Below are 24,559 nucleotides of genomic sequence, written 5' to 3'. Positions count from 1 at the left end.
CTTCTTCTTCTCTCTCTCTCTCTCTCTCTCTCTCTCTCTCTCTTTCTCTCTCTCTCACACACACACACACACACACACACACACATCAGTCCCACACATGTACACAAATGTTAGAGAGAGAGAGAGAGACCCAACAACCCCACGTGACTAATTGACGCCCAAATCCCAATATGGATCAAATGTGTGCATATAAGCTGCATCCAGAGCTGTCGCATGGGCAAAGGGAATAATTTAAGAGTCTTTACCTTGGAGAGACAAAAACACCAATCGAGTGAGTCGGGTGGTGCTAGTGCACATTCTAACTCACCGCCTCAAACTTGTTAGACCAATTCTTTGCCATTAAGCTTTTCGTCATCACTTATCAAGTCGAGTGAGTCGGGTGGTGCTAGTGCACATTCTAACTCACCGCCTCAAACTTGTTAGACCAATTCTTTGCCATTAAGCTTTTCGTCACGACTTGATAAGTGAGCCATAAATGAAACATATAAAGCAAATCTCAAGTTTTGATGTTTCGTGGATCACATCTGGTCCAAGGGATTACATCTAGAGCACACCCCATGTGTAGCTCACATGGTGATCACATTGTGATTACAGCAAGATCCACATCAAAAGATGATCACAATCGAGCATATATGCAATCCGACAGCATAGATGAGCATCGACCACAATCGAGCATATATGCAATCCGACGGCATAGATGAGCATCGACCGTGTCTTTTGAGAGGGACCATTGATTCCATTGGGGAGGTGCGTGTCAATTAGTCTTGGGGCCAATGGTCGGGAGAGTCTTTTTTCCAATATGGATTTTCAACCGGCTAAAGGCTAAGAGCGCTCCCCAAATCTTTGCTGAACATTAGTACAACCACTTGCGTGCGCACTTCGCGTGTCACTGTGTTGGACGCGGATTCTAGAGAGAGAGAGAGAGAGAGAGAGAGAGACTTTTGTGCCTGTGTATTTGCCAATTGATCCTGTTATTAAGAAGTAAATGAATGGCATTGTAGCAGAAGAGTATATGCTTTTCTTGCAAAAATGCAGTGCATATTTGATACCCACATAGTCGCTTCCTTCTGAAAGACAACCCAATTTCAAAAGAAAGAATATTCCTCCTCCTATGTGCTCAAAAAGGGATACATCAGTAAGCCAAATCCATTGCATAGAGCAATGCTTCTCCTCCTTCTGTGTCTACTTTCCCTGAATGGCAAAGAGGCAAGACTACAATGGACAGATATGTTGGCTTTGTATCTTTTGGGTTCTCCTGGATTATGGTGCTTCCGGCGTTACTGCTGCTCCTCTCGCACATTCGCGCTTGCAAAGACAACAATGAGTATGCAACCACCTTGTTTGCCGGAAAATTCAGCTATACAACAACAGCAAGCATAGAGCTCTTTGACAAGGGCCTTGTGCTCCTCTCCTCTTCTAGTGGCAACTTCTTCCTCTCTATGCTGAGTTGCAAGCTCGTCGTCGCACATAATGACACCACCCCCTCTCATGTTGTTGTGTGGTCTTCCCTCTTTCCCCGTTGCCAAATGGGAAATCAATACAAATTGTTATTTCTTGAGAGTGGCAACTTTGTAATAAGAATGGGTCAAAAGCATTCAAGTTCAGCATCCCAACTTGAAGAATTGGAGGTTTGGGCAACCAACACACAAGGTCATGGTGTCACGACAATGCAGCTGAAGGACGATGGCAACCTCGTGCTTTATAATACCAAGAATGATCCCGTTTGGCAATCATTCGATCATCCTTTATCCACTCTTTTGTCTGGCCAAGTGTTGAAACAAGGCATGGCTCTTAGTCTAAGTGAAGATCTCTACAAGTATTCTCTTGTGATTGAACTGAACCGTGCAGCTTTCTATGTGATCGACATCATCACCCAAGATCACAAGCCCTATTGGGAGCTTCGTCCCAATTCATCAATCAATACTACGATAGCCTTTGCAGCACTTGATGAGGAAGGTAATTTTCAGCTTTATGATTCAGCCTCCAACCCTCTTGTAGTGTACCAAATTAGTAGTGAGGAAAACATCAGAAATGGCGGTGATAGAGCACCTTTGATTAATCAAATGAGTAAAGAGGAGGCTGCCAACTTTGGTGAGAATAGGTCCCCTACTAATTCTGGAAGAAATTATGTCGAAATCAAGAATGAAAGCACCCACAAAACATTGAATATTGAAGAGAGTGATGTAAAATTTAAGAATGAAAGCACTAGAATGGCTGTGAAAAAAATTGGTAAAGATATTCGAAAGTCTGCCAAATTTAACCAAAATGTAGCTACATTTGGAGGTGATCTATGGAGGGTAGAGGTGACTTCCACAGTGATAGGCCAAGGAGGGAGCATAGTGAAACAAGGTGGGAATTTGGATGTGTATCATTGGTGTAGCAGAGAGGGGACATGGAGTCTACACTCTAGGGCCATAAACAAGCGGTGCCAGTTTCCAAGGGCATGTCCAAGCTACCGTGCATGCCAGGGAGAAGAGGGTGAGTGTAGGGACATACCGGGAGTGCCACCAAATTTAGCAGGAACAGGTACAGATAGAGACTGTGAGAAGACAACATTTGTGGGGGTGAAGAATATGTCTTACTTTGCAGTGGAAATGGGAGTAGGAGGAAGTGGGTTGCATAAGGCAAGCCTTGCAGAATGCAAGAGTGCATGCATGCGCAACTGCTCGTGTGCCGCCTTTGTGTATCACCAAGATGCTGTGCTCTCTTGCTACCCCATTTATGAGAACCAGCCACTTAGCTTCCTCGCCATATCCAACCCCCTCTCTTCTGCCTACGTGCGCATCCCCTCCTCTTCAAACAGCAGCATTCCACCTTCACTAATATACCTTCCCCTTCTCTTCCTCCTATTTTGCTCTTCATTTCTAGAGTCATTTTTGTAAGACTATGTTAAGAGTTAAAAACCCTTCAAAGAAATACTCTCTCTCTGTGTGGACATTGCAAGGACAAAACTTATTCACCCCAATTGACACCAATCTCACCGAGTAAAAACCAGAATTTTCTCTCTCTCTCTCTCTCTCTCTCTCTCTCTCTCTCTCTCTCTCTCTCTCTCGGGATAGTTTCCTACAACGTTAAAACTCTGTTCTTCTCCTTCTCTCTTTCTCTCTCTCCCCCCTCCTCCCTCCTAACACCATAAATTATTGCTTGCACCATAAATGAGTCACAATCAGGCACTCAGAGACTGCAAACCTTATTGAGTTGATTTCTTTGATTACACCATCACAATACTTTTATTCTAAGTAGGAAATGAAAATGAACTTGCACAACTTCATGATCACTCCTTTGCAAAGTACATACGCAAAAACCTGACCTTTATAAGTAGGTACACACAAGACCAACATAAGTTCATGCCTTTTTTCACCACCAGTCTCCTCAAGTTGCTTCACAATGCCTCAAGCATGCCTAGACAAGGTACACAGGAGGGTGGGTACACGCATCCATGGTACTAGTCTCTCTCAGCCCAATGACATCTTGAGCCTACCTTAACTCTAAAAATATAAGAGGGACATCCCTTTGTAGGAGAAACAATGTCCAACAACTTGACCTTGAAATCCAGTTAGCAGTTTTGTACCATTCCTTCATTCAACAGCCAACACTTTTGAAGTCCAACAGAACTATCATGGAAAAATCATCCTGCCCATCGATGAATCCATATCAAGTTTGAAGTTATATAAGTCAAAACCCTAGCCGGGGTGATACAAAACTGAGAAACAATGGCCTTACACCAGTGTAAATGTACTCCTGAAGACTCCACTAAAAATTCCACATGCAGATTAAATGGACAAGCAGACTTCCTGGATGTCGTTACAAGACCATAGAATGCCTCTTAACTACTTCAGAGGTTTCTGTAACATTGCCAAGCTTCGATTAGTTATAACCAAAACACAAGACACTGGCTCAATTGCAAGTCATTTTGCCACAATCCCCTATTAAAAACCATTTTAGATAAAGAATAAGCTTTTTCAAAAAAGAATTGCTTGATTTTGAAGCAAAACCTCCATACACCAGCATTAATGCCCGAACAGTGTTATGTACAAACTGAATCATGCTATTGAATGACGATAAATAGCTTCTACTTGCTTGATAAGCTTAAGTTGCATTCCCTCCCCATCAGGAAAACAATGCAAAATTGTAGCTTTGCCTCCAGAATGGCTGTATGGGATGGTACTTCAGAAGCAACTCTGTCATGAAGGAACTTCAGCACTACATATAGGACAAGCCTGCAAATAATATCCAATATAACATAAGATATTGCAAACACAAGCAACACATTCCAACACTTAGATTTACAAAAGTCACAAGCCTTCAAGGTCTGCAAGCTATGCAAAGGGTCTTGACAGCGAAAAGGCACCCCGACAGCAGATACTTGATCTGTGCATGGGCCGAACAAGTGAAGTCAAAGGCAGCATATCATTATCACCGCATCTACTTACAAATTTTCAGAAGAGCAGTGACACCACGATGTCAAAACTTCAATTTACACTCCAATCCATGCACATTACCATCTGCTCTAGATGCTCAGTGTTATGGTATTTATACCCTTAACCCTGAAAAGCTGCTGGCCCATCTACACTTTGCCCTTACCAAGGCTCAGCCAAAATGTCAGTTTCCAAAAACCCACAAATAATTGGTACACCGTACAAGTGGGATAATTTGACACTGCCTTCTGATTCTGGTTAACAGATGATAGATATGTTTAGCTTGCGTTTATCCACACAAGATTTTCTGTATTTTCAATTGACACATTGCCTGGTTCAAATGCTTCATTAAACCCACAAACACGTTTTGTCACGTAGAGGCAGTTGAAAAGTTGATTCTGAAATGAGGGAAACCCCATGGAAACCCCATGAGAATGAGATGCTTTATTATCCAGCACAAAAAATCTACTCTATTTTCAGGCAGCTAGAGGTGTTCCACAATCAGCTTTACTTTTTAAATGCAGGTGCCAGGTCCTAAACAAGATCTCAAATAATGTGTGACGCTTAAAACATTGAGCTAGCCCTAACATCCGTAGTAGTTGCAAGATGCTGGTTGTCATAATATAAAAAACAAAAGCATTGTTTGACTACCTTGTTGATTTGAAGCCAGTTCTTGATACACTCTGAATGGTATTGGTGCTTGCAGGGTAAGGTTGACAAAGAATCGCCCTCCTCGTACTCAAACCTACAAATGACACACCTGCACAACTACACAACAGTCATAAGACTATCACAAGATGTAAAGCAGCAATGACCAGAAAGACTTCCGTTTACAACAACAATCAAATGCTCCACTCACAGGTCCTCCGAACTTGTGCATGAATTGTCGTCTTGAACATACTTTGAGTAGGGCAATGCAGCAATGGCATCCGGTTTCAAACCCCTGCTGTGAGTTCCGACTGCTTCACCAAGTGCGACAAGCTCCTACACACCAACCACGATATTTAGCTATAAAATGTTCATGAGATAACTATCTTTCAGCTCAAAGCCTCCATTCTCAAGCAAATATCCACTCTTACAAATTGAACCTTCTAGGAGCACAAACCTAATAGCTCAAAATCAGGCCTAGTCTGCAAGTACCATCACAAACACGAATCTAACAAGACACGTTATTCTGTTCTGGATTAAACTTGTGAACCCAAAAAGTAAGAGGCATTCATGCGCATTCATGCAATATGCTACAAAACTGCCCCCCTTTGCATCAGTTGATTCGCCCTTCAACACCAAACTCATGGGACATGCTTTCCAAAACAAGAAAATAAAAAGCATATAAACTGAACATGAGAGTCATGTGAAGTTCCACCTCATAGGACATGTTATCAGGATCCACGTCCTGCCATGCATCCTGCATAATGATGGAAAAATTATAGTGAAAGATTATCCTAGAAGTTCCATGAAATTGAGCATCGTGTTGAGTCACCAGACCTGAGACCCATAGCTTCCGTCCTCATCTTCTCCTTCAGCTGAACCATTTTACATTACATTAGCAATACATCCAAATATTTCACATCATAAAGGACAATATTGCCTTCGCCAACCAGGTAAAAAGTTTAATGATTTTATAGAAACCACACCCACACACACGCTGAAGACAGTGAGGTTCTCTGAGCTGTGCTCATAGTGTGTTTAACAATGCTTTTGTCTGATTGAGACACACAACGAGCTTACAAAATTAACTGAAACAAGCACGTGCAATCTTACACAAAACAGTAATGTTTAAGCACATACATTCTTCTACGCCAACGAGGCCCATCATGTAAACTGTGGCATCACGATGCTCCGCGTCTTGTAAAGCTCTGGCAAATGCCTCATCATTTTCATAAAGAGACCCATCTATTTCCTCCTCTTCTGCTTCATCAGCATCTTCATCCTCTTTGTGCGGTTGTGAGTGAGGCACTTCAGGGGCATCGTCCCCTTCCTCTCCTTCCTCATCATGTGCATAGTCGTAGTCAAAGCTGCTACTGCCGGGTGTATCATATTCGATACCGTCTGCTCCCATATGTAAAAGTAGGTACGCATGTTCCTGTTAAGGAAACACTGAAACAACATAAGCCAAGCGTCTGCAATTCATGCAAGGAATCAAGATTTTGTGCAGGGTACCGAAACTCAACCACCCCTACTTAACACAACTCCAGCAACTGCAGTAAGCCAAATGGTAGAGAAAAAGGAATCCGGAAATGCATGCAAGTTTGAAACACGGATTGATGCTTGCTCATGAAACCATGGCATTCAGATAAAGCCAACGAATGTTTGAATCTCCAATTTACATAGTTACTTTCAAAATTCCTGCTGGTTTTTGGTGAAAAAAGGTACGCATCTCTTATATCAAGTTTATACATGGTGGATCCTGTAGCAGTCACCACAGGCATAGAGCTGCTCGAGCTTTTTTTCTCTCTCCTTGCCCTTGAGACTACACTTTAACCTCCTCGTGGCCCGCTAGCTTTCCAGCCTCACAACTCCAACCTCCAAATAATTGGCAAGCTTAGAACAGTCATCGATCAACTCCATCTTGCCGCTCCCTCTAGTGTCAGCACCAAGCCGAAAGCTCTGATAACATGTCAAAGTTGACAATGCAGAAGGCATAGAGAGAGAGAGAGAGAGAGAGAGAGAGAGAGAGAGAGAGAGAGAGAGAGAGAGAGAGAGAGAGAGAGAGAGAGAGAGAGAGAGAGAAATGAAATGTTATATTAACGTCTTCAAAAGGCCAAAGTGACCTATGAGACCAGAAAGTTACAATGCAGTGTATCTGATACAAAGTCAGATTAACAAAATAAATTAAACTAGGATAACAAAATATAAATATTGCGGGATCTTAAACTAAGCAGTACAATGTGAAGACAATATGGGAGGGGAGTAGAGATCCATCTTCATCTGCACTCTGGACGACGAAAGAGTATGGCTTGAATCCTTTGCCATAGCCTCCTTCGAAATTGTGTAGCTCCTCTCCTCCCTCGGGGTCGTCTAGATCTCCCTAGCTCCAATGCTCGGTCTATGAGAATGCCAGTAGTGCGGGTAGACCTCTCCACCGTCGCTGGTTGCTCCTCTGTCTATTCTTCTGGGTGTACAGTATCTAGCGTAAAGAAATCTGTGATCTGTCTCTGGGGATGTCTCTCTTCACCTCTCCTCGGTAAGGTTTCTCTATGCTTGTGTAAATCAAGTAGATAAAGCCCAAGACATCTTTGATCCTCATAACTCATGACCCTAGATAGAGGCCCAAAACCTTCTCTAAATAGACAGCGAAAACGACCTCGTATCTCATAGTACACTGTGCAATGACATATGTAATGTACTTCTGTCTCTGGCTCTAGATGGCATAAGCGGCATATTCTGTTATCTGCTGGTGTCCCTCTGAATCTGCCAATCTCAATCTCGAGCTGATGTGAGGACGTGCGTATCTGACCAATGGCACAACGCAAACCATGCGAGAGATGCGTGTCAATATAGCTAGGTCGAATCACAAACCCATCCCCCGTGAGGTGGAGAAGATGCTCTCTATAGAAAGCCATCTTTGTGCCCAATTCTTGTAACGGCTCTATCCATGTCCTCCTCGTGTCCAACTAGATCAAATCCTGACGGATGAGTCTATTAATCTCTACCCGTGTCAGAGACCTCAAGGGTGCCTGAAGAGAGTATTGAAAAGGAGGCAACCTGTCCATGGTGAAACCATGCGTCTGAAACCATGATGTCATCTGAGCATATCAGCATGATGTATCCCCGTTAAGAGCTAATTGTCTGGAGGACTCTAGAGCCACCCTAGCATATCTGTCTCTGGTAGTATCCCACAAACTGTGTACAAAGGAGACTGATCTTGTGAGCGCCTCAATCTCCATAGGGGGGACAGCTAATTCCACTCGAATGATATCATGCGGTACAGAAACTTTGGCTCTAATCAGCCGAGAGATCATAGATACCAGGGGATTCTCCATACGCCTCCACCCATCCTGGCCTATAGAAGGTCCACAAACCTGCACCCCATATAACATAGTAGAGGCAACCAAAGTATCAAAGAGCCATAACTTTGTCCTAGGTTCTTGGAACTGAACCTGTGAACACATCCTCTCCATTCCTCCCAGAGCCGCACCAGCTCTAGTTAGTCTAGTCTCTGCTGCTCTTCTTGTAGCGCAGATAATGTGTCATGCTCTCTACAATGTGGGTGCCCCTCAGTGCAATGTGAGTGACAATCTCACTCAAACGAATGGAAACTCTCTCAAACAGAATGAAACACAGAAACAATGGATAACAACAGAGACACAACAGTGGACCAGAACATGTGGACTCGACTAGCTCAAAGAACCATGTACAGACTCTGGCGTGGCAGCACACTCAGCTCCAGCCCTGGACTCACAAGTACAAATGGGGTGTCGAGGCTCAGATGTGCAGGGATGGTGAAGCAGTGCTCTGTGTAAGACTCACTCTAGACGACTACGTACAAGATCATAGAACTGCCCAAAACAACTACTCATATGTACAACCATAAGAGCCACCAACGGCCCATAAATGTCCAGCCAGCTAAGTCTATCTCTAAACTGAGTGGTGGTGGTGGTGACCTGGCCACGAGGTCCACTAGACCACCGTAGGTACCCTGCCACATGTCACTCCCAGCCCAAAGGGTCCGTCCAGTGTGAACCAAACCAACTGTAGCTAACTGTCCAACTGCCTGTCCTGTGAAGTGACACTGTAGCCCTGCTACAGGTTGCCCGCCACAAGACCGCTCACCGTCTCGGTGAAAGGAAGACTGAAACTATGAAAGAAAACTACTAGTATGTACAATGGTGAGCTCCTTAATCTCTCATCCAAGAGATAGAGTGGTGGCCACTGCTGCATCCGAAGTATCAGCCTCTGGAGGTGGAGCCATCAAATCGATTGTGGGGCCTTGCAGTATGTGAGCGCTGTGAGCGCTCCTGTCAGTAAGTGTGAAATGACCAGCTACCTGCTGTTGGGCAGATGGTAGCACCTGTCCTGTAGTGTACTGAGGACGTCGAGTAACACAGCCATGGCGATGTGCTCCAGCAACTCCATCACAACAAGTCATATTTTGCATCTGAGGCAATGGTGAAGACTGAAACCCCTGAGGAGGAGGATACTGTTGTTGTTGTTGATTGTAGTACTGAGCAGGAACTGGAGTTTGTGAGTAGAGTCCCATAAACTGCTGAGAAGGACCCATTGCTGCATGCTGCACTGGTGTACCTGCTCTAGTCCACCCATATCCCATACCCATCATTGTAGGCTGCGTTGCCCGATTTTCATGTAATAGCAATTCTCTAAATCCTTGTAGTTGATTCTGAAGGTCACTAATCACTTGAGACTTTAACTTCAGGGCCTGTTGGAGTGCGAAAATAGTGGCATCCCTATCAGCGATGGCGCTTTCAGCAACCTTCAGAGCTCCCTCCATAGCTGCGTAAGTAGCTGCATGACGTTGGTGTGTGGCTGCTAAACGCTCTGCTCCCAGCTCAATGGTGGCAATGGCTTGCCGAGACTCCTGTAATATATCCTCAGATAGCCGAAAAAATGATGTAGAGTCCGACCCTGTGGAAGGTTCTGTAACAGTGTCACGGTGAAGAGAGCCGGAGAGTGGTACAGCTGGTGGGACTGGTGTGACAAGTGGCACTGCTTGCGGTGGACTAGACGCATGCCTCTCTGTCGAAGTAGAGATGGTAGGAGTGGTTGCCGCAGGACTAGGCATAGGAGAAGAAGCAACTGTCACTGGGACGTGGGAGCTAGTCACTGTGGCAGGGGTAAAAATAGCAGCAGTAGAGAGAGGAGCACACACTGTAGAAGCCACAGCTGTGACATGCATAGTGTGATCTCGACCACCTGAACTTACCATCATATCAGTAGCGACCGTATGCGAGGAACATCGAACTGGCTACTTCACTCGAAGCTGTTGGCTTTCCGAAACTGGAAGGGATACTAGAGATTCTATTGTGTCCTTCACTACCTTTGCTCTCTTTTTCTTTTGCTTTTCAGATAGATCCATTTTTTGTTCAATATCTTTCCCTTTTCCCTTAGAGCTTTTACGTTGTATCGCCACATCCACCTCCATAGGACTAGCAGGTATATTAATGACCCAGGCCAACATCGGAGCTGCGAAGCATTGAAAGCTAGATTGCACAGATTGCACCTGAGCTCTGAATCTTTTTGCCCGCGACTGTAGAGATTGATGAAAGCCACACGGGATGGTGTGGATGAGGCAGTATAGGCCTTCGCAGTGCGAGAATATAGTAGGCACGTCACATCTGACCTTGCCCTTGCCCTTGCCCTTGCTGACTTTAGGATCTCTGACCAAAAAGTAATACTTGAAAATAGCCCAAAGCTGTTTATTCCTTGCATAGTCAGCATGATTCGTACTAAGTAGCTCTTTGCATGCCTCGATTGTCGCATCTTTCGAAAGTTGTGAATAGGTGCGCGTAGCCGGTTTTACTGCAGGAAAGGTTGTCATCCCCAAAGCGTTACCTATTCGTGTAGCAGTCAGAGGGTGTCCTCTGACTTTGGGAAAAAACTTGAGGAGTGCATGCACCATATCCATGGGAATATCCGAAGGCAACTCGGTGTCTGCTAATGCTGACAGACCTAGCTTGTGTAGTTGGTCTTTGGATAAGACTTCTCTAAGAGACGGATGAGGCTGCTGCAGATGGAAGTTCAGTGTGAACTTGGTTTGAATCTTGGCAGAAGGAGGCCAAGGAATTTGATGACTCAATACCTGAATGATGGCTTTCCTCTTCTTTTGGTTTTTTACAGCTTCTTCTTCATCCTCTTCCTCTTCCTCTTCCTCTTCCTCTTCCTCGTTGCTAGAAGACTCTGAGTCGGAAGCAGAGCTTGAGTCGGACTCCTTGTAGTTTTCATCACTGTGATCAGTGGAGGACACATCGGTGAGGCCATGGCTAGATGTATCCACATCCTCTTCCTCTGCAGAACTTTGGGATGTTTCAATCGGCCTCTCTGGAGAGAGAGCTTTCTTCTTCCTAGCTTGTTTGCTTGTACCAGCCATCGTATAGCTACTTGGTTTGGTAGTGTGCAGGAACTCTGGAACTCTGGAACTCCCAATACAAGATGCAGCGCTGTACTGGAACTCCCAATGCTGAACTCTGAAAAGCTGTACTTGAAAAGCTGTACTTTAAAAGCCTAATTACACAGTAGGTTGCAGTTTTTTTTTTAAAAGCGATGATTTTGTAATACTCTAGTAGGCGGCACTTTCAAAAAACGTTGAGCAGGAGGATGGATGCAGGCGGAGAGTAGTGGCGAGAACCAAAATATGAAGGGTAGGGCGCGAGGGTTTGGGGTATGAGAAGGTAGGTAGGTCCGAGGGTGTTGGGAGAGGGTAGAGGCGAGGGGGTTGGGTAGGGTAGGGGCGAGGGAGTAAGGGAGGGTAGGGGCGATGGGGTGCGGAGAGGGTAGGTAGGGGCGAGGGGGTGAGGAGAGGGTAGGGGCGAGGGGGTGTGGAGAGGGTAGGTAGGGGCGAGGGGGTGTGGAGAGGGTAGGTAGGGGCGAGGGGGTAAGGGAGGGTAGGGACGAGGGGTGAGGAGAGGGTAGGGGCGAGGGGGTAAGGGAGGGTAGGGGCGAGGGGTGTGAGAGGGTAGGTAGGGGCGAGGGAGGCGGTGGGATAGGGTAGGGGCGAGGGGGAGTAAGAGGGTAGGTAGGGGCGAGCAGTAAGGGGAGGGTAGGTAGGGGGAGGGGGTTGGGATATTAGTGGTGAATGGTGAGGGGGTAGCCACATTCGACAAAAAGCACTTATGTCATCAACAAAAAGCACTTAATTCGACAAAAAGCACTTATGAGAGGAGGTTTATTGAAAATATAAGGAAATTGGTGGGCAGCACAATTTGAGAATCCCAATTTGCTGTAAGAAGTGCCAATTCATCGAAAGAAGAGCTCCATGTGGATGTCTACGAGGCATTGATAGGAGATATAAAACCTGAGACATGGCAAAAAGACGCATTCAAGCATGTTCAGGATGGGAACTCTGTAAGAGGAGAGAATGTGGGGCAGGTTTAGAGATGACAAGGCTCAGTAAGCAAGTAAGCAAGAACAGTGCGGGGGAAATGTTGTCAGAGATAGAGAATAACGATTTAGGCCTTATCTTTTTCGGCTATGGGGTTTATTAACCAGAACGGGCTCCAATTGACAGGAGGAAAACATCAGTACCGAATCAATTTGAGTCTTTTACAAGAGATAGTCCCAGAAGCCAAAGAGAGAGATTTGATGGTGATATAGTGCGTGTAAAAATTTGAGACGGAAAAGAGAGATGCAGTTGAGCTGGTTTAATCGTCGAACAATATCCAATAATCAAAAGATCTATTAGATGAGACTTGAACCTCGGAAATTACAGAGGGGAGCAGAGACAGAACAACAGTACTGATGAATGCATTGAAACAAGGGGAGTTTTGAAAGATAAGAGCTGTCATGAGGAAGATTTGAGAAGAGGGGAAAATGGTAAGCCAAGGAGAAATACCAAACTGAGAGGAGGGAATAATCATATGGTGTTGGGATATCTATCATCAGTAGATGTGTATATAATTAGGGCGAGTGATAGCATTTAATCCTTGATCCGTTTACCAGTGGCAAGGAAACGCCTTCTAGAGTGACTAACTGAACTGCTCCCTGTGGTAAAATCTCTTCCACCACGAAGGGCCCTTGCCAAGCTGGAACCAGCTTCTTTGCTTTTTTCAAATATTTTGCCTGATAGAGTAGCACCAGTGTGCCTTGCGTTATTTTCGGCTTTCTAAGGTGGCGATCATGCCACGCTTTGCGACGAAGTTGCTCCGCTTGCAGAGCATGTGAAGCCAAACGGCGGCTTTCATCCAATAAGGTGAGACGGGATATAGAAGCAGATTCCATGCCCCAACTTGCACGCAGACTGCCCACCCTAGGGGATCCGGAGTTGAACTCAAATGGAGCTATGGCTTCCAAACCGAAAGCGAGTTGAAAAGGCGTTCGATTCGTTGTTGCTTTGAAAGATGTGCGGTATGCCCAAAGAGTACCGTGCACAGCCTGAGCCCACGATGCTGGATGGAGATGACATGCTTTCCGCAGTAGGGCGATCAGAACCTTGTTGTCTGCTTGCCCATTGGCTCTAGGGTAATAAGAGCACGACTTGCGATGAAAAATCTTGTAATTGGCCAGCAAATTTGAGATCATGTCATTGACAAAATGACTGCCCCTATCACTGGTGATCTCTAAGGGACATCCAAATCTGCATAAAATATTTTCATATAAAAATTTGGCTACTATATTGCCAGTGCAATCTACTGTCGCCAATAACTCTGCCCACTTTGTTGCATAGTCTGTAGCCACTAGCAAATATTTGCGATTACCTGGTTGAGCCGGGGGATATATTCGACCCACAAAGTCCAAGCCCCATCTCTCAAAAGGTAGCCACGCCATTGAAACCTGCAGAGGACGGTTGGATTGCTTACTTGGCTTCGGCCCACAGCGCTGGCATACATCACAAACCTTAGAATATGCTATTGCATCCTTAAAAACGTAGGGCCACCATAGACCACTCTGTAGAATCTTATGGGCAGTGATGTGACCAGGGTAATGGCCACTAGTGGGACCATTGTGGGCATCCTCCAGAATATGCTCCACCTCATGAGGCGAGACACAACGCTTCAGAACACCATCTGGTCCCGATTTGTAGAACTGGCCCCCAATCAGAGTGAAAGGCCTGGACTTCAACAGCAATCTCCTCTTCTGTAGTGGAGATGCCTTCTCTGGGTACAGCCCAGTAGATAGAAAATGTAGGACCTCGCCGTACCATTCCGGTGTTGTATCGATTTTAAAAAGACTGCTATCTGGAAAGTCATCCGCAATCCCGGTAGCTTCTTCACCTGTGTGAATGCGAGAGAGGTGGTCAGCCATTACATGATGCTTACCAGGACGGAGTACCACTTCAAAGTCAAACTCTTGGAATAGGAGGAGCCATCGCCATACTCGACATGCGACCTGTGGCTTATTAAGCAGATAGCGCAAGGCATGGTGATCAGTAATAATTGTGAAGTGGACCCCTAGCAAATAGTGACGAAATTTTTGTAGAGCATACACTATAGCCAAACCTTCCCTCTCTGTGGTGCTATAGTTGCGCTCTGCTTTGGTAAGCAGGCGACTTGCATAATGTACAGGGCGATCCAAGTTGAACTCTTTGCTAGGCTGAGTCAGCACAGCACCCACAGCCAACAGACTGGCATCTGTATGCACATGAAAAGGTAGGGCCCAATCCGGGGCAAATAGAATAGGCGCTTCAGTGAGGCGTTTTTTGAGGTATGCAAATGCTTCGGCCTCAGGTGTTGACCACTGGAAGGGAACAGCAGCACTAGTGAGCCGGGTCAATGGTTGAGCCACCTGTGCATACATACGTATAAACCTGCGATGATAGCCAGTGTGGCCCACAAAGCTCTGAACACCTTTGGGATTTATGGGAGGAGGTAACTTCAAGATGGCCACTATCTTCTCTGGGTCAGGTGCTAAACCTTGAGCAGACACCACATGGCCCAACAGTGTGCCCTCTGTGACCAAAAAATGACACTTGTTCAGATTGAGCTTCAAACGTGCCTCTCTGCACCTGAGGAAGACTGCAAAGAGCTGAGCAAGATGCTCCTTTAGATTTTCTACTGGGGTTGAACATTGAGCACCCGAGAAGGTGGAAAAGTCGTCCATGAAAATGCGAAGGTGATCAGTAAGCAAAGGACAAAAGATGAGATATACTATGCGATTGAAAGAAGGCGGTGCATTTTTAAGCCCAAAAGACATTCTAGTGTAGATGAAAATACCCCAGGGAGTCACAAAAGCTGTTTTGATTTGGTCGTCAGGATGTATTCCTAACTGATTGTAGCCGCTAAACCCGTCCATAAAACTATACAGTACATGGCCAACGACATCTTCGAGGACTCTCTCAGTGAAAGGTGTCGGAAATCCATCCGGGATTGTGACCTTATTCAGAGCCCGATAGTCGACGCAAACTCGAATTTTGTTGGACTGCTTCTTTGGGGCAATAACCATAGGGGACAACCATTCTGAGTGCTCTACTGGTACAATAATACTTGCTTCTTGCATTTTTTCTAACTCGATTTTGACTGCTTCTGCATACTTGGGATTCAGTTTGTAAGCACGTCCTCTGACCGGCTTAGCCCCCTCAACCAAAGGAATTGTGTGGACTCCTAGCTCTGCTGGGATTCCTTCCAAATCGTGGTAAGACCAGGCAAACACATCCTTGAAAGAGCGCACGAAAGGGATTACCAGGTCGAGAAGAGCGGGGTGATCCCATAACCAAGTGGCTAATAAGATGGGCTGATGGTTGTCAAGGCCGCCTAGGTTGACCTCTCTGACTGGGTTAAGCAGCGCAGTGGGCAAGGCTGCGTCATGGGGAGAAGACCGTGCCGCCTCTATTAGCTTTTGGACATTATGAGATGGCGTCTGATGAAATCAGCATACTCTTCTTGCAACCATCCTAATGGAAGCTCTGCAAATGGTAAATCCTCAGATACCTCAAAGTGCTCCGGCATGGGTGGAGAGTCAGATGGAGTAGAGGCTAAGGAAGGATCTGGGGTGTTGGCCAACTCTTGCAAGGGAGACTTTTTCCCCCTTCTATGGTGGGTTATAGGCTCACCCAGGCTGACGGTTTCCATCAAGGGACCCTCTGAAGGATGGGCACCAGAGACCGGTCCACTTGGTTCTGGCTCACTTGCCTGATTGGGATTACTGGCTTCAGGTGTAGCTTCAGATGTAGGATCAAGGGGAGAGGGTGAATCTGTTGGCAGAGGTTGAAGAGAGACTACATAGCATGGCATCGAAGAGGTGGCTTCTAACCACTGCAGTAAGTCTTCATCGGACCCATCAGGAGGGACCGGCTACTCCAAGTCAGGGTTGGATTCTACTGACAAAGAGCTATGCTGAACGACCGGATCCATACCTCCTTCGAGACGAATTTGTTGCATTGGAGAGCCAGGAGTATGTATCCACATGGCGTCGGTTCCCCAGTCGTGAAGTGCTTTCGTATGTCGCAACCATGGCCTACCAATCAGCAAGGGATAACCTCCCTCTACCTGGGGAAGATTAACTACCACAAAATCCAAGTTAAAAGTGAAATCTTGTACCTTCAGAGGCACCTTGTCGACTATGCCCACTGGGTAGACTGTTCTCTAATCGGCCAATGTAACAGTGAAAGGAGCAGGTCGGGTAGGCTTTAAACCTAAGGCCATCATAGTGAATTCGGGCATCAAATTGATTCCAGATCCTCCATCAACGATGACGTCGGATCGCTGGTGCCCAAGAATAGATACAGTGAGGCGAGGACTTTTATAATCGGTGAGGGGAGCAGATGGATAGGAAATCAAATAAGACTCTGAGGTCTGTACAGGGAGGTGCCCACCACTAGGCCCAACCCCCGGGTACAGAGACTGAATGACTGACAGGGTGTCACTTCTAAGTGTTGCGTCGAGCCTTAGCATGTCGTATAGTGACACCTGCTGAAAAGTATTTTTCAAGATGGCTTCTGCTGTGGGCTTGGCGCCTTCGAACTGGGCTCCCTTTGGGACCTTAATCTGTTCCAAGTCAGCCACTGCTTCCAAGAAGGCTCCATCAATGTCAGATAACAGGGAAGTTGGTTTGCTCTAAGCAATTTTGAAGGACTCGTCCTTTGGGTCAAATAGACCAGCTTGAGGAAGTGGGGACTGGCGAGGTGGACCTGTGGGCAGGCTGAGACCAAGAGCTGCTCTTTGTGCCCGAGTAAGGACACCAGCAGGCTCCTCCACTTGCAGTGGCTTAACCACATGAGTAGCAGGTGATGGTTGAGGCATGGTGTTCACAGTTATCAAGTTTATCTTCGGGAAGGTGAATTCTTGCTGGTTCTGAGTCGAGCTTGAAGACGTGGATGCCCTTTGCGTGGGACAATCCTTACTGTAGTGATCCTTCGAATCAGGGCAATGACGACAAGGAGGGGACCCCTCAGGTAAAGGACACTTGCTTTGATAATGCCCATATTCTCCGCATCTGTAGCAAAGTATGGGCCGATTGGAAGGACGAAGCGGGGGACGAGTGGTTGCTGCATGGAGTTGGAGGCTGAAGTGTAGAAGCTCTGAGGGGTTGAGGTGGCATTAGCATTATAAAAACTTTGAGTCAGGAAAGTACTTGACATACCTTGGACAGCAGGGGTATTGAGCAAAGGTGGCATGTAGTTGGGATGGCTGTAGTGGGAAACCATCTTTGATGCTGGTGTTAATCCCTGTTGGAGAGTAGGACCAAGACTTTGCTGTATTTTGTGCAATCCCTTTATATAGTAGCAATCCTTATCTTCATGACCCGATTTTTCGCAGAAGTGGCAATAAGAGCGAAGGGGACAGTCCTGTGGAGGGTGTCCTGGAGAGCGGCATGAACTACACCATACCATAGCCTTAGTCTCCTACTGAGACCTGAGCTCTTCTAACTCTCTTTTAAGTTGATCATAAGCCTCTTGATGTGGAGGCTTCTCCTGTCTGAGAGAGAAGGATCTCTCTTCGTGAAGGGCCCGCTGTAACTTTAGGGCTTCCAGTTCCTTTCTTAAAGAAGTCAAGGGGTCTGATGGACTGTCCATGAGTACAGGGGCAGTATCTAACTGAAGAGAGTCAGTGAATTGCCTTCTTGCTCCCTCTATTCTAGTAGCAGTAGCAACAAAATCCTCCAGACTGGCTTCAGGACGGAGACTTTCTCTGAGCTTTTGTTGAGAAGTCTTAGGCAGAGCCTTCTCTACCCACTTCTTCACCATGAATTCCCCTGGTTGCTGAGGCAGCTTGGCGACCAGGGACTTTGTTCTGGTCATGAGCTCTCCAAATGTCTCCTTGGGATGGAGCAACAGGTTGGCCAACTCATCTAGAATCTTCTCTTGATAATCCCCTGGTCGGAAAGCTTCACAGAGCTGCTGTCTTAGCATGGTTCAAGTAGTAAAGTGGTTTTCAGCAAACTGACTGTACCATTTATCTGCAAGACCATCCAAGGTGGAAGGGAAGAGCACCAGGTATGCGTCTTCTCTGTTGAGGCCACGACCTCTGCAAAGAGAGACAAACCTCCGAGCATGGTCGTCTGCATCTTCTGCGGAGAGACCTTTAAAGGTAGGGAACTTGATGTTCACCTTTGCCAACACTTGTGAGTTTCTCCATGGCCTCTTGCTCCTGAGTCTGTTGCTCACTAGCTTGATGTAACAAAATGGGGGAGAGCCTTACCGGAGAAGGTGACCTGGAGGATGTAGAGCCGGTCGAAGGAATGGAGGTAGCAGTATGAGTAGGTATGGGTGATGGGGTTAATATGCTTCTACTAGGCACCAAGGGTTCACGCCGTCTGTGGTAGTACTTCGGAGGACTCAATAGTGCACTTTGACGCTCCAAAGACCTCCTTGTATGTGTCATGCAGTAACCGCCAACCCCACCAAGCTTTGGGCAAGAAGACCTTCACTTGGGCAAGACAACCTTCACTTGGCTGAACATTGGTCTAGACTCTACTAGACCAAGGCGAGTGACTAGACCACCTGGCCTAGACCAGGTCTAGACTCTACTAGACCAGGGCGAGTGACTAGACCACCTGGCCTGGACCAGGACGAGGAAGGACTAGACCAGGGACGAGAAGAACCAGACCAGGACTAGCACTGAGTGGACCAGGGCGAGAGAGGACCAGACCAACAAGGCGAAAGACTAGACCAGCTAGGTTAAGCTGGCAAGATGTCAAGAGACTAGACCAGCTAGGTTAAGTTGTCAATGGGTGAAACTGGATCAGGCTGCACAGGCAAAGCGAAGAAACCAGCTACTCAACAGAGTGAGACTTCAGTTGAGATCCCATTGTGGTCGCCAAAATGAGAGCACGTGTAGCGCGGATAATGTGTCGTGCTCTCTACAATGTGGGTGCCCCTCAGTGCAATGTGAGTGACAATCTCACTCAAACGAATGGAAACTCTCTCAAACAGAATGAAACACAGAAACAATGGATAACAACAGAGACACAACAGTGGACCAGAACATGTGGACTCGACTAGCTCAAAGAACCATGTACAGACTCTGGCGTGGCAGCACACTCAGCTCCAGCCCAGGACTCACAAGTACAAATGGGGTGTCGAGGCTCAGATGTGCAGGGATGGTGAAGCAGTGCTCCGTGTAAGACTCACTCTAGACGACTACGTACGAGATCATAGAACTGCCCAAAACAACTACTCATATGTACAACCATAAGAGCCACCAACGGCCCATAAATGTCCAGCAAGCTAAGTCTATCTCTAAACTGAGTGGTGGTGGTGACCTGGCCACGAGGTCCACTAGACCACCGTAGGTACCCTGCCACGTGTCACTCCCAGCCCAAAGGGTCTGTCCAGTGTGAACCAGACCAACTGTAGCTAACTGTCCAACTGCCTGTCCTGTGAAGTGACACTGTAGCCCTGCTACACTTCTCAAAGAAAATCTCGGCCCAATGAAGACTACCCCAAGGTAAGTGTATGCATTTGTATACTCCACAATCTCCTCACCATATTTGAAAGTAGGTACTGATCTCCTAACCCATTGCGGTGTGGTGTTAAACAGCATAACCTTTGTTTTACCTAGGTTTACACCCAGTCCACTATCCTCTGCAAAACTGCGTAGTGCGTCCAAATGTTGTTGCATACCTTCTGGTGAGTCAAATATCAGTACAATATCATCAGCATAAAGCAACAATTGGATCCACGTCCCTGCCAGCTGGGCATCCCTGTCACCCTTTCTATCAATGTAACCAGACACCTCATCAACATACATACCAAATAGAGTAGGAGACAATGGGCAACCCTGTTTCACTCCAATAGTAGAGTGAACTAAATCAGATACCCCTTCTGGAGTGCGTACATGTCCCACCACTGATCTGTACAAAGCCATTATCCCCCAAATTACCTCTATGGGCACTCCCATCTCTTGCACTCTGCGCATCAATCGAGCCCTTGGTACCATGTCAAATGCTTTGCGAAAATCCACAAAGCTACAATAGATCCGTCTCCCATGTGCTCCCATGTGCTCTGCCCTCCTCAATGATGGCCCTGAGTGTCAGAATATGATCAAGAGTGGAGAAACCCCTCCTGAAGCCGGCCTGACCCTTTGCTCGTACACCCTCGTCCTCTGCCCAGCTACTCAAGTGTTGCTCCAGAATAGATGCATACAATCGTGCCAATGTGTGTCCAACCATAATAGTGCAGTAATTCTCAGGCTCTGTAGGGTCACCAGCCTTGAAGATGGGCACAATATTAGACAACCTCCAGGTCTCAAATAATCCCTCACACATGGCACGATTGAACAACACTGCGAGAACCTCCATCAGCATATCCTTGGCATGTATAAAGTGCTCCGCTACTAGACCGTCATGATCATATGTCTTCCCGGTCATCCTGTCGATGGCCCTTCGTACCACCTCAGGTGTAAAGAAAGTGCTCGTAGCCGGGCAAGGCTTGGTAGGGTCTGGAAGGGGTTCCTGTCCCGGAACCGTATATAATGATGTCGCATATTGGCCCCACACATCAAGTGAAGTAATCACTGGGGGAGGAGAGTGCTCATGGAAGAGTCGCCATGCCTCTCCTGAGTCCCTACTCAAGAACATCTGATATAAGTCTCGCTCCATCTGAGCTAGGTAAGCTCGCTTCTTCCGTCGCACAAGGCGTCGGAAAGCAATCCGAGACTGTCTGTAAGTGATGACTCCTAACAGGAGATCCCTCTGAAGCTAAGCTCTCATCTCTCTGCATTCCTCATCATACCAACTATTCTGGGGCATGCTCCCAGAATGTCGTCTCTTACCTGGCTGAGTGTGTGGGTATGCCACTGATGCAGCCCCATGTAGTGTCTCAGTCAGTATATTGGTGCACTCCTCCACTGAGAGGCTTGTACCATTTGTGCCAGCTGTGCCTTCCAATAGACGGTCCAAGATCTCCTTTGTATAAACGAAATCAGTCTCTTGTGTAAATGTGTAGCGGGTGTGTGGCCTGCCTCCTGGTGTCTCGGTTGTACTATACTGAAAGTTAACGGACAGTGTCAATAGAGCATGATCTACTGCTATGCCCACAGGCCTGGCTCCCACTGTGAAATCCTGAATGTAGGGGACAAAGCTTGGTCGTGTCATAACATAATCCACTGTACTAGCCCCATGTCTGTGTGGAAAGCATGTGAAACCGGCTGCTTCGGGAAATCGAAGTAAGCCATTAAGTATGGCTAATCCATGTGTAGTCGTCATTTCCATGAGGTATCTTCCATACTCCGTCTGCTCTCTATCATCAGAGCATCTGTCCAGTCCAAGCTCACCCACATCCATCTCTCTGAGCATCTCATCTGAAGTGTCGTAGAAGACTGTCTGCGAGTTGCCCGTTCGGGCATTAAAATCCCCTAGGAGAATGATATCACCATCCCTAGAAAACTCCCATATGTCATCATCTAGAATAGAGAAAGGTGACTGCCCTCTGGATGCAGCGTACATGGATGTACTAGGAGGAAAGTAACATATGGCAATATATAGGAATCGACCTGTGTCAGCTGTCAGTCTCACCCACATATATCTAGCATGATTATCTCTTCGTACAATATGCAGTAATGATTGTAGTTCCTCTCTAAATAGCACTGCTACTCCTCCTGAACCTCTGCTCCCATGCTGAGATCTCGCATTTGTCCTGTGAGTTGTCTCCCACCTGTAACCCATCACATGTGGCATTACCTATCCAGGGGCTTGATCGGTCTCTGAGAAGAATACAATATCCTTGTCTTTGAAACTGTCCTCAAATGCACCCACGTCCAGCCTCATAGACCCATTACAATTCCAGGTAGCCATCTTCAGTGTGGTCCCATAGGTCTCGTACCGTCATGCAGTGCGTCGCTCTAAAATCACCACCCGTCCATCTCTGTAAAAGGCTATCTTCCCCTTCTCCCTTGCCGCTGTAATCTCTGGCATTATCTCTCTCATGTGTGCGAGCTGTGAGAGAGTCAGGTCATCCCCGAGGAAAATACCTGTCTTTTTAAGAGTATGCCTCTTCCTCAAGAATTCCTTCTTCTCTTCCAACGAGTGGAAGCGTAGTATGAGAGCTCTCCCCTTTGAAGATTCTCCTGCGCCATCACTTTTCTTACCTACCCTCCATGCCTTTGTGTGCAAAGGTTTCTCCATCCCCATCATGGATGTTAGGCTTGTGACCTCTTTCTCCACATTATTTATGTCCTTGAGCCCGGTCACTGTCACATGCAGTGCTCGCATCCGCCTTCTTTGTTCCTCTTCGAGGGTCATGTTGATAAGCGTCGGTGTACAAGGAGTTTCTTGACCTTTCCCTTTCTTGGCGACCTCAATCCATTTTTCGGCCTCGTCTGCCTTTTTCTGTGTCCGTGTTATCATCTCCGCCCATGAAGATGTCTTTGCTACACTCAGTTTCTCTTCCTCTGTGATCATCCTCTGTGATCATCCTTACCTGTTCCTTGATTTCATCTATTACCGAGGGCTGAAATTCGCCTTCCTCCAGCCCATTGTTTACTCTATCAGGAAGCTTCTGTTTAAGGGCTGAGACTTCATTTTTGAGTGTCCGTATCTCGGCGTTTGGGTTATCCTATTTGAGGGCTAAGACTTCTTCTTTGAGTGTCTGTATTTCTGCGTTAAGGCAATGTTACTGAATTGTCCAAAAGGTGAAGCAGGAAACGTTGTCCGACAACTCAAGAGAACAACAATAACATCGAGGGTGCGCAACCTCGATGTTATTGTTGTTCTCTTGAGTTGTCGGACAGCGTTTCCTGCTTCACCTTTTGGACAATCAAGTAACATCACCTTTTGAACATAGACTGATCTCTTGGGGTAGGTTGAAACCTACGCAGAAGCCAGTAGGAGGAGGTGGTGATTTGCCATGTCATTGGAAGAGCTGTCTTCTGAAGGAGAACGTAAACGAAGGCGATTGGAAGGAAGTGCAGAAGCCATCAGAGCTTAATCGCAGCTCCAAGGCTGCAGAAACGCAGAGGGAGCAAAAGCTGGCGGTCAGATACGGAGGCGAAAACAATGCAGACAGAGAAATCATACGTGTAGATGGCGGCAAGAGCGCACGGGCGGTATCATCACACGCGTAGGCGGCAACATCATTCACTCAGTATTCAGCGAAAATTTTGCGTGCGAAATGGTAAGTGAGCCCGAGACATCTCTTGAACGACAAAACATGGAAGCAATCTCCCCTGCACAAGACCCTGCACAAGACACGGAAGCCGTCAATGTCTCGCCTGTTTGCAAGTCGCGAGCAAAGGCAACCTTCATGCTAACGAACAAGCGGATGGCGCAGATGGAGAGGGAAATGAAGGAGTGGAAAACAGAGATGAAAGGATAGTGGAAGGAGAAGGCCAACCTCTTTCAGATGGTCTTCAATGAAGGCTCACAGTGGAAGAAGGAGAAAGAGAGCCTTAACGCAGAAATACGGACACTCATAGAAGAAGTCTTAGCCCTTAAATAGGATAACCCAAACGCCGAGATACGGACACTCAAAAATGAAGTCTCAGCCCTTAAACAGAAGCTTCCTGATAGAGTAAACAATGGGCTGGAGGAAGGCGAATTTCAGCCCTCGGTAATAGATGAAATCAAGGAACAGGTAAGGATGATCACAGAGGAAGAGAAACTGAGTGTAGCAAAGACATCTTCATGGGCGGAGATGATAACACGGACACAGAAAAAGGCAGACGAGGCCGAAAAATGGATTGAGGTCGCCAAGAAAGGGAAAGGTCAAGAAACTCCTTGTACACCGACGCTTATCAACATGACCCTCGAAGAGGAACAAAGAAGGCGGATGCGAGCACTGCATGTGACAGTGACCGGGCTCAAGGACATAAATAATGTGGAGAAAGAGGTCACAAGCCTAACATCCATGATGGGGATGGAGAAACCTTTGCACACAAAGGCATGGAGGGTAGGTAAGAAAAGTGATGGCGCAGGAGAATCTTCAAAGGGGAGAGCTCTCATACTACGCTTCCACTCGTTGGAAGAGAAGAAGGAATTCTTGAGGAAGAGGCATACTCTTAAAAAGACAGGTATTTTCCTCGGGGATGACCTGACTCTCTCACAGCTCGCACACATGAGAGAGATAATGCCAGAGATTACAGCGGCAAGGGAGAAGG

The 24,559-nt window shown here is 46.7% G+C and overlaps 2 protein-coding genes and 1 pseudogene across 2 annotated transcripts in view; 1 reads left to right on the top strand and 2 right to left on the bottom strand.

The window, feature by feature from the left end:
* Positions 1-1,146: 1,146 nt before the first annotated feature.
* On the top strand, positions 1,147-3,006 carry LOC147421987 (PAN domain-containing protein At5g03700-like). Its single transcript, XM_086502837.1, has one exon. The coding sequence runs from the start codon at positions 1,218-1,220 to the stop codon at positions 2,880-2,882; it is 1,665 nt and encodes a 554-aa protein (XP_086358963.1). The 5' UTR covers positions 1,147-1,217; the 3' UTR covers positions 2,883-3,006.
* Positions 3,007-3,842: 836 nt separating this feature from the next.
* The window catches only part of LOC147421984 (E3 ubiquitin ligase BIG BROTHER-related-like), a 44,224-nt gene continuing 23,507 nt past the window's right edge, over positions 3,843-24,559 (bottom strand). The window contains exons 3-8 of the mRNA XM_086502838.1: positions 6,207-6,501; positions 5,904-5,941; positions 5,782-5,823; positions 5,278-5,402; positions 5,070-5,178; positions 3,843-4,220 (exon numbers count right to left, since the gene is read on the bottom strand). Coding sequence (XP_086358964.1) covers positions 4,185-4,220; positions 5,070-5,178; positions 5,278-5,402; positions 5,782-5,823; positions 5,904-5,941; positions 6,207-6,501 — 645 coding nt within the window. The 3' untranslated portion in view covers positions 3,843-4,184. The remainder of the gene's footprint in view (positions 4,221-5,069; positions 5,179-5,277; positions 5,403-5,781; positions 5,824-5,903; positions 5,942-6,206; positions 6,502-24,559) is intronic.
* Positions 10,342-21,997, bottom strand: LOC147421986 (uncharacterized; annotated as a pseudogene).

This window comes from Adiantum capillus-veneris, chromosome 27 (genome assembly GCF_014529385.1).
Source record: "Adiantum capillus-veneris isolate H3 chromosome 27, ASM1452938v2, whole genome shotgun sequence".
Taxonomy (NCBI): Eukaryota; Viridiplantae; Streptophyta; class Polypodiopsida; order Polypodiales; family Pteridaceae; genus Adiantum; species Adiantum capillus-veneris.
Note: the sequence above shows the minus strand (reverse complement) of the source record. Positions and strands in the feature narration are given on the sequence as shown.

What these genes read in the sequence shown, in the direction of transcription:
- LOC147421987 (XM_086502837.1), top strand. Translation starts at nt 1,218, where the DNA reads ATGGACAGATATGTTGGCTTTGTATCTTTTGGGTTCTCCTGGATTATG.